The sequence below is a fragment of the Oncorhynchus masou genome, chromosome 29 (assembly GCF_036934945.1).
Source record: "Oncorhynchus masou masou isolate Uvic2021 chromosome 29, UVic_Omas_1.1, whole genome shotgun sequence".
NCBI lineage: Eukaryota > Metazoa > Chordata > Actinopteri > Salmoniformes > Salmonidae > Oncorhynchus > Oncorhynchus masou.
In genome coordinates, this window is record NC_088240.1 from 82,561,241 (window position 1) to 82,571,148 (window position 9,908).

The window sequence follows — 9,908 nt, forward strand, 5'->3', positions numbered from 1 at the left end:
AACACTTTGTTTTTGGATTATTTAAACCAAATTGAACATGTTTCATTATTTATGAGGCTAAATTTATTTTATTGATGTATTATATTAAGTTAAAATAAGTGTTCATTCAGTATTGTTGTAATTGTCATTACTACAAATAAATATATATTATTACACACACACACATACATATATATACACATATACATATATATATATATATATATATATACATATACATATACATATATATATATATATATATATATATATATATATATATATATATATATATATATATATATATATATACACACACATATATATATATATACACACATATATATATATATACACACATATATATATATACACACACATATATATATTATTTTTTATTAAATCGGCTGATTAATCGGTATCGACTTTTTTTGGTCCTCCAATAATCGGTATCGGCATTGAAAAATCAGAATCAGTCGACCTCCAATGTGTGTGTGTGTGTATGTATGTATGTATATAGACAACAGGTGGAAATTATAGGTAATTAGCAAGACACCCCCAATAAAGGACTGGTTCTGCGGGTGGTGACCACAGACCACTTCTCAGTTCCTATGCTTCCTGGCTGATGTTTTGGTCACTTTTGAATGCTGGCGGTGCTTTCACTCTAGTGGTAGCATAAGACGGAGTCTACAACCCACACAGGTGGCTCAGGTAGTGCAGCTCATCAATGCGAGTTGTGGCAAGAAGGTTTGCTGTGTCTGTCAGCGTAGTGTCCAGAGCATGAAGGCGCTACCAGGAGACAGGCCAGTACATCAGGAGACGTGGAGGAGGCCGTAGAATGGCAACAACCCAGCAGCGGGACCACTACCTCCGCCTTTGTGCAAGGAGGAGCAGGAGGAGCACTGCCAGAGCCCTGCAAAATTACCTCCAGCAGGCCACAAATGTGCATGTGTCTGCTCAAACGGTCAGAAACAGACTCCATGAGGGTGGTATGAGGGCCCAACGTCCACAGATGGGGGTTGTGCTTACAGCCCAACACTGTGCAGGACGTTTGGTATTTGCCAGAGAACACCAAGATTGGCAAATTCGCCACTGGCGCCCTGTGCTCTTCACAGATGAAAGCAGGTTCACACTGAGCACATGTGACAGACGTGACAGAGTCTGGAGACACTGTGGAGAACGTTCTGCTGCCTGTAACATCCTCCAGCATGACCGGTTTGGCGGTGGGTCAGTCATGGTGTGGGGTGGCATTTCTTTGGGGGGCCGCACAGCCCTCCATGTGCTCGCCAGAGGTAGCCTGACTGCCATTAGGTACCGAGATGAGATCCTCAGACCCCTTGTGAGACCATATGCTGGTGCGGTTGTCCCTGGGTTCCTCCTAATGCAAGTCAATGCTCGACCTCATGTGGCTGGAGTGTGTCAGCAGTTCCTGCAAGAGGAAGGCATTGATCTTATGGACTGTCCCGCCCGTTCCCCAGACCTGAATCCAATTGAGCACATCTGGGACATCATGTCTCGCTCAATCCACCAATGCCACGTTGCACCAGACTGTCCAGGAGTTGGCGGATGCTTTAGTCCAGGTCTGGGAGGAGATCCCTCAGGAGACCATCCTCCACCTCATCAGGAGCATGCCCAGGCGTTGTAGGGAGGTCATGAAGGCATGTGGAGGCCATACACACTACTGAGCCTCATTTTGACTTGTTTTAAGGACATTACATCAAAGTTGGATCAGCCTGTAGTGTGGTTTTCCACTTTAATTTTGAGTGTGACTCCAAATCCAGACCTCCATGGATTGATAAATTTGATTTCCATTGATAATTTGTGTGTGATTTTGTTGTCAGCACATTCAACTATGTAAAGAAAAAAGTATTTCATAAGAATATTTCATTCATTCAGATCTAGGATGTGTTATTTTAGTGTTCCCTTTATTTTTTTTGAGCAGTGTATTTGATCACCTATCAACCAGTTAATATACCGGCTCTCGCAGTCCTTTAATAAGCCCTCCTGTTCTCCACTCATTACCTGTATTAACTGCACCTGTTTGAACTCATTACCTTTATAAAAGACACCTGTCCACACACTCAATAAAACAGACTCCAACCTCTCCACAATGGCCAAGACCAGAGAGCTGTGTAAGGACATCAGGGATAAAATTGTAGACCTGCACAAGGCTGGGATGGGCTACAGGACAATAGACAAGCAGCTTGGTGAGAAGGCAACAACTGTTGGCGCAATTTTTAGAAAATGGAAGAACTTCAAGTTGACAGTCAATCACCCTCGGTCTGGGGCTCCATGCAAGATCTCACCTCGTGGGGCATCAATGATCATGAGGAAGGTGAGGGATCAGCCCAGAACTACACGGCAGGACCTGGTCAATGACCTGAAGAGAGCTGGGACCACAGTCTCAAAGAAAACCATTAGTAAAACACTACACCGTCATGGATTAAAATCCTGCAGCGCACGCAAGGTCCCCCTGCTCAAGCCAGCGCATGTCCAGGCCCGTCTGAAGTTTGCCAATGACCATCTGGATGATCCAGAGGAGGAATGGGAGAACGTCATGTGGTCTGATGAGACAGAAATAGAGCTTTTTGGTCTAAACTCCACTCGCCGTGTTTGGAGGAAGAAGAAGGATGAGCACAACCCCAAGAACACCATCCCAACCGTGAAGCATGGAGGTGGAAATATCATTCTTTGGGGATGCTTCTCTGCAAAGGGGACAGGACGACTGCACCGTATTGAGGGGAGGATGGATGGGACCATGTATCGTGAGATCTTGGCCAACAACCTCCTTCCCTCAGTAAGAGCATTGAAGATGGGTCGTGGCTGGGTCTTCCAGCATGACAACAACCCGAAACACACAGCCAGGGCAACTAAGGAGTGGCTCCGTAAGAAGCATCTCAAGGTCCTGGAGTTGCCCAGCCAGTCTCCAGACCTGAACCCAATAGAAAATCTTTGGAGGGAGCTGAAAGTCCGTATTGCCCAGCGACAGCCCCAAAACCTGAAGGATCTGGACAAGGTCTGAGGAGTGGGCCAAAATCCCTGCTGCAGTGTATGCAAACCTGGTCAAGAACTACAGGAAACGTATGATCTCTGTAATTGCAAACAAAGGTTTCTGTACCAAATATTAAGTTCTGCTTTTCTGATGTATCAAATACTTATGTCATGCAATAAAATTCTAATTAATTACTTAAAAATCATACAATGTGATTTTCTGGAATTTTGTTTTAGATTCCGTCTCTCACAATTGAAGTGTACCTATGATAAAAAAATTAGACCTCTACATGCTTTGTAAGTAGGAAAACCTGCAAATTTGGCAGTGTATCAAATACTTGTTCTCCCCACTGTATATATTTTCACAAAAAATATATGGGGGATTGAAAAATGATGCAGACAATTACATTGATGGAAGCAACAATCTTTCCAATATTAAGCTGATCCACCCCTTAATTTTTTTTTAATTAAAAAACAATGAAATATGTACAGAATTTCCAAATAATATAGCTACTGTTACAATGATAGCTAGGCTATATTATCTATTTTGTGACAGAAATAAAAACAATTTAACGGTATAGAACAGACACGGTACAGTGTGTCATATGCATAGGCACACACACAAACAAACACACACACACTTCAACATGATTTGGTTTTCCTGGCACCCTGTCCTTTAGCCCTGGCTGCAGTGAGTCTGTTCCCAGCTGTAGTGTATTATGGGTTGCAGTAATGAGAGTTGGATCTATAATTATGTGTGTCTGCATCCATGTTGCTAACTATGTGTGAGGAGAGGAGACGTAGCCCTCAGTATCAACAAGAGCCCCAGGGAGAGTCTGAAGGTTTTTTTTAGAGAGAGAGAGAGAGACAGAGAGACAGAAAGAGAGAGGAGAGAGAGGGGGGGGTCAATCAAAATACTGAGTTGAGATGCTCAGAAGGCATCAATCATTTTCTCTAAGGAACTTAATAGGCACCTATGTCATGTGTTGACATTGCGTGATAGTTGGGGACACTTAATATTTAGTTACACAGACAGGGACACACACAAGTCTCATAAATTACTGTTTGGTTAGGGTCTCACACAACTACGCGCACACACTCAGTCACAGCAATATGATTAACAAACAAAATTAGAATGAAAATTGAAGCAGCAAAACACAGAGCCGCACAGTTCTCCAAGCAAAGTAGTGTGTGTGAGAATAAGTGAGTGAGTACATGAGAGAAACAGATACGGCTAGTCTTGGAAGCACTCTTCTCTTTAAAAAAAGAGAACGCTTTGGAGTGTCTGAATGAAATACATCTGCAATGATTCTAACTACACTTTACAGTGTGTTGCCATTTCACTCATGTCTGTAACGATGAATAAAACCACAGAATGATACAAATAGGGTCGTTGGGCCCAGCCTAAACCATTTCCAGCACTGCCCCCAATTCAGCTCCATCTCAGCAGGAGGCTGTGAAGGAAGAGGCAGTGAAGCAAAAGCCACCTGTCATATACTGCCTTTCACTTATTTATGAGAGATGGTGGTGTGTGAGATTCCTCCTCCCACTCACATCTGCAGCATCTAGCTTATAATCGTGTCTGGGGGAATATCTTGCATACGTGGTCAAGTTCATACACAAAATGCATGAACGTTATCTCTCTCGTGGAATACTGCTGGTCTGAAAACAATCCATTACACAATGATACATTGCATTAAAAAAAACATGCTCAATTAACGTTTCCACCTCATCTGAATAAGGACAAGTAAAACATGTTTTAGCTAAGGCTTGCACCAAAATTATCCATTACAATTGAGAGGCTGCAGAAGAACTTAGCATCAACTAACGTTAGCTAACGTTACATTAGCTAACTAGATAACGTTAGCTAGCCGCTTGCCAACAACATGCAATATCAGTTAGGTCTAGCTATCTAGGTAAGATGGTGAGGTGTTTTTGTTTCAGTTGAGGACACGTTGTGAGACACAAAAGCACTTCAAACCATTCAAATGATATAATACCTTGGCTAAATTAAACATGAACAACCACAGAGAGATAACGTATGTATACAGTTTTGTGGCTGAAAAGGACAGCCAAATTAACGGTATATAACTAGCCAATTGAAAAGCTAACTAACGTAGCTAGATAACTATCTGAAGTTAGCACATAAGCCATCAACGCCAAGTTATCGCTAGCTATACAAGTAGCTAGCTAGCAAGACGAACATATTGGGCATAACATCTCACAAGTAATTTGAATAAAGTGAACCATTTGTATCAGCTACCTACCTTTTAGAGCGTTGTCATCTTGCAGGGTTTTGGTTACCGCTTTCCACACATTGCATCCCAAAATACAGAGCACAATCGCTGCGGTCCTGCTCAAAACACCGACCCTCATCATTGCAGATGTCACACACACAAAAATAGTTCAAATAAATATAAAATATTGGCAGGCTACATCAATGTATTGTAAAACACACACATGTACATCGGGCAAGACTCCATATTTTGTCGCATTAGCGTTCCCTCTATTTTCTCCTTCAGTATGTCCTGTTCAGTTCTGCATCCCACCCCTCCTGCTGCTCCGTCGGTTCTTTTTTTTCTTAAAAAATAAAGTCACTGAAGCCAGGGCGGCCCCACGTTAACTATTACGACACCAGGCGCCTAGCAGAATCATTTGTGGGGTTTGACCGCCATCTCCAGGCGACTCACTGAAGTGGTTGTCTGACCACCGCAAATCAACACGTGTTGAAGAGTTGACTGCTTTATGAAGATAGTCTGTATTTGTTTTTAATTAACCATAATAACTCGCCCAAACATTTTTGATCTGAAACAATACTGATGAAATACGCCATTTAACCAGAGATGTAATTCCTACTTACTACTAAAAACTACACTGTCCACGAGCACTGAGCAATTACTGCTTTTTGAAGTCGGTTCGGTTTAAACATGAAATGCATTATGCATCATATGGGTTGAATGTTGTAATAACATAGAATAAAACAATGAATACAAGTCCCATGATGATAGTGACTGCCCATTAATGCTTATTAGCCATAATTTATTGACATTATTTAAATAAAATATTTAAGTTGTTATGTATATTACATTTGTTTTATTTGATGACTATTATCTCATTCCAAGTCATCATCTCATCACTTATAAAGCTGCTGCCTATGCTGATCTGGCTTGATTTAACTTAGCTCTAAGGAAACTGCACAACATGTGCATTGAGCTCAGGAAAAAAAAACAGAACGTAATGGAATTAAAATAATTTAATCTACTTGACATCAATTAGTTTAAAAAAAATGAAAAATAACAAACATTTCGGTTAATCACTCAACACTAGTGTCCGCAGTGTGTAAAATTGCCTTTTTCTTCACACAATGACATTAACTACATTAAAAACATTAGTAATACAGTACCAGTCAAAGTTGGTGTTCCACTGGATGTCAGAAGGTGAATTCACCAATTTGTAAGTCGCTCTGGATAAGAGCGTCTGCTAAATGACTTAAATGTAATGTTAAATGTTTGGACACACCTACTCATTCAAGGGTTTTTCTTTGTTTTTACTAATTTCTACAATGTAGAATAAAAGTGAAGACAACTATGAAATAACACATATGGAATCATGTAGTAACCAAAAAAGTCTTAAACAAAACAACATATATGTTATATTTGAGATTCTTAAAAGTAGCCACCCTTTAATTTGATAACAGCTTTGCACACTCTTGGCATTCTCTCAACAAGCTTCACCTGGAAGGCTTTTACAACACTCTTGAATGGGTTCCCACATATGCTGAGCACTTGTTGTCTGCCTTTCCTTCACTCTGTGGTACAACTCATCCCAAATCATCTCAATTGGACTGAGGGTGGGGAATTGAAGAGTCCAGCTCATCTGATGCAGCACTCCATCACCCTCCTTATTGGTCCATGATTCACAGTGGGAACCACACATTTCACCGGATATTGTCGGAAGAGGGTATTACTGTCAAGAGGAGTGAAACAAGGTTGTCCACTATCGACATATCTATTTATAATGGCCAATGAAATGTTTGCTATTAAAATCAGATCCAACAATAAAATCAAGGGGATAGAAATCCGGGGCTTAAAAACAAAGGTGTCATTGTACGCTGAGGACTCATGCTTTCTTTTAAAACCACCATTTGGATCGCTGCACAGCCTCATAGACAATCTAGATCATTTCTCTAACCTCTCTGGAATACAATTGAACTATGGTAAGTGTACCATTATAAAGATTGATGGTTTTCAGAGATTGGTGGGAGGGGTTGAGGGTAGCTGAAGGGTGGGACGTAAAAGAAATACAAATATATGACTAATGTAAAATATACTGTTTCCGTAATATGTTTAAAGTATGTATAAGCTAGAAATCTATAAGCTAGAAATCACTTTCGGATATTTGAAAATGTAATCATCTCCAGAACATCACTGTTTTTAAACTAGCCATAGAACACTGGTTACAATTTCAGTTTAATCTACCAGAAAATAATGAAGAAATCGGCCTATTTCAACAAATATTATGCCTAAAGTCAAATATACTAATTGGTTGTTTTTTTTAAACGTTATTTGGGATTTTTATTTTATTTTTTACAAATTGTATAACAATTGTTGAATGATATCACAAAGACCACTTGTGGAGTTATGTCTCACGTGCAGCTAACAAAAAGTAAACAGGATGGTTTTCAGAGATGGGTGGGAGGGGTTGATGGTAGCTGAAGGGTATGACTCAAAATGTAAAAAAATATATGACTAATGTCAAATATACTGTGTCCGTAATATGTTTATAGTATGTATAATATAGAAGTAGAAGCCTAAGTATTGTTGTCCATTAATTTACTCCAATTAGGGGAGGGGTGGTAGGGTTAAGGGAAAATAATACAATAGAATGTTTGTAAAAAAAAAAGGTATGGGGGATTGGAAATGATGCAGACAACTACATTGAAAAAAACCACACTCTATCTGCAGTATTACAGCTGATCTACCCCTAAAAATAACAAATAAATGGTCATGAAGGAGAGGAGACATGGAAATGAGGAGAGGAGACTATTAAAGGAGAATTCTGAAGAATGTGGACCACTAGACCAGACCTGCCTAAGGGTCACATTGACCTGGGAGAGTTTGTCATTAAATGTATAACAAATGATGACAATGATTCTGCTTTTACTGTTGGAGCCAGACTGGGTAACCTGCATGTTTGGTTACTTAGGTGTGTCTCTTTTTTTACTCTCTGGTAGGTGTGTTCTTTATAGTGTTCCTATTCCTTCCATAAAGTTGTATGGCTCCATAGCTCAGTGGTTAGAGCACTGGTCTTGTAAACCAGGGGTCGTGAGTTCAATTCTCACTGGGGCCTTGATTTTGACTCTACCCTCTGTGACATTAATTTGAAACTTTACACAGTGCTGCACAGGGTGGGAGCTCAAGACATCAGAAAGTTCTAAATGTGAAAACAAACTGAGAGTATCACCCTGCAAAAACAGTTCTCTGCTGTACTACTGCTGTAAGCGACATTGCCAAACAACCTGAGGATACGATTCCACGTTTGAAACTTCACACAGTTAATTTGAAACTTTACACAGTGCAGCACAGGGTGGGAGCTCTATACAGCAGAACGTTCTAAATGTGACATTAAACTGAGAGTATCACCCTGCAAAAACAATTCTCTGCTGTACTACTACTGTAAGCGACATTGCCAAACAACCTGAGGATACGATTCCACGTTTGCCGATTGCCGATTCTGTCCTGGGCCCCACATCATGATTAAAAAAGGGCTGAAACGAGAGACAGGAGTAGCAGAGGTCATGTAAACAAGCGATGCATGTTGAAAGAATAACAACGTTAACTAGACCTTTTCCTTATATTAACTGTAAGATAAAAGTTGTATTTAAATCCAAACGGGTTTTCCAGCAGATTAGTTACAATGACTCACCCCATAAACAAGAATAGACTTTTCCCCTTTATTGATATTGCAACCTCTCACTTTCGGATATTTGAAAATGTAATCATCTCCAGAATATCACTGTTTCTAAACAAGCCATAGAACACTGGTTGCAATTTCAGTTTAATCTACCAGAAAAGAATGAAGAAATCGGCCTATTTCAACAAATATTATGCCTAAAGTCAAATATACTAATTGGCTGTTTTTTTTAAACGTTATTTGGGATTTTTATTTTATTTTTTACAAATTGTATAACAATTGTTGAATGATATCACAAAGACCACTTGTGGAGTTATGTCTCACGTGCAGCTAACAAAAAGTAAACAGGATGGTTTTCAGAGATGGGTGGGAGGGGTTGAGGGTAGCTGAAGGGTGGGACTCAAAATGTAAACAAATATATGACTAATGTCAAATATACTGTGTCCGTAATATGTTTATAGTATGTATAATATAGAAGTAGAAGCCTAAGTATTGTTGTCCATTAATTTACTCCAATTAGGGGAGGGGTGGTAGGGTTAAGGGAAAATAATACAATAGAATGTTTGTAAAAAAAAAAAGGTATGGGGGATTGGAAATGATGCAGACAACTACATTGAAAAAAACCACACTCTATCTGCAGTATTACAGCTGATCTACCCCTAAAAATAACAAATAAATGGTCATGAAGGAGAGGAGACATGGAAATGAGGAGAGGAGACTATTAAAGGAGAATTCTGAAGAATGTGGACCACTAGACCAGACCTGCCTAAGGGTCACATTGACCTGGGAGAGTTTGTCATTAAATGTATAACAAATGATGACAATGATTCTGCTTTTACTGTTGGAGCCAGACTGGGTAACCTGCATGTTTGGTTACTTAGGTGTGTCTCTTTTTTTACCCTCTGGTAGGTGTGTTCTTTATAGTCTTCCTATTCTTACCATACAGTTGTATGGCTCCATAGCTCAGTGGTTAGAGCACTGGTCTTGTAAACCAGGGGTCGTGAGTTCAATTCTCACTGGGGCCT

The 9,908-nt window shown here is 40.0% G+C and overlaps 1 protein-coding gene and 2 non-coding genes across 3 annotated transcripts in view; 2 read left to right on the forward strand and 1 right to left on the reverse strand.

The window, feature by feature from the left end:
• LOC135520771 (protein FAM171A1-like) overlaps nucleotides 1-5,536 on the reverse strand; it is a 58,409-nt gene extending 52,873 nt beyond the window's left edge. The window contains exon 1 of the mRNA XM_064946550.1: nucleotides 5,238-5,536. Within this exon, the coding sequence (XP_064802622.1) occupies nucleotides 5,238-5,349 (112 nt within the window). The 5' untranslated portion in view covers nucleotides 5,350-5,536. The remainder of the gene's footprint in view (nucleotides 1-5,237) is intronic.
• Nucleotides 5,537-8,246: 2,710 nt separating this feature from the next.
• trnat-ugu (transfer RNA threonine (anticodon UGU)) lies at nucleotides 8,247-8,319 on the forward strand. The gene has a single exon. It is a non-coding gene; the product is annotated as a tRNA-Thr (tRNA).
• A 1,516-nt stretch (nucleotides 8,320-9,835) lies between these two features.
• trnat-ugu (transfer RNA threonine (anticodon UGU)) lies at nucleotides 9,836-9,908 on the forward strand. Its single transcript has one exon. It is a non-coding gene; the product is annotated as a tRNA-Thr (tRNA).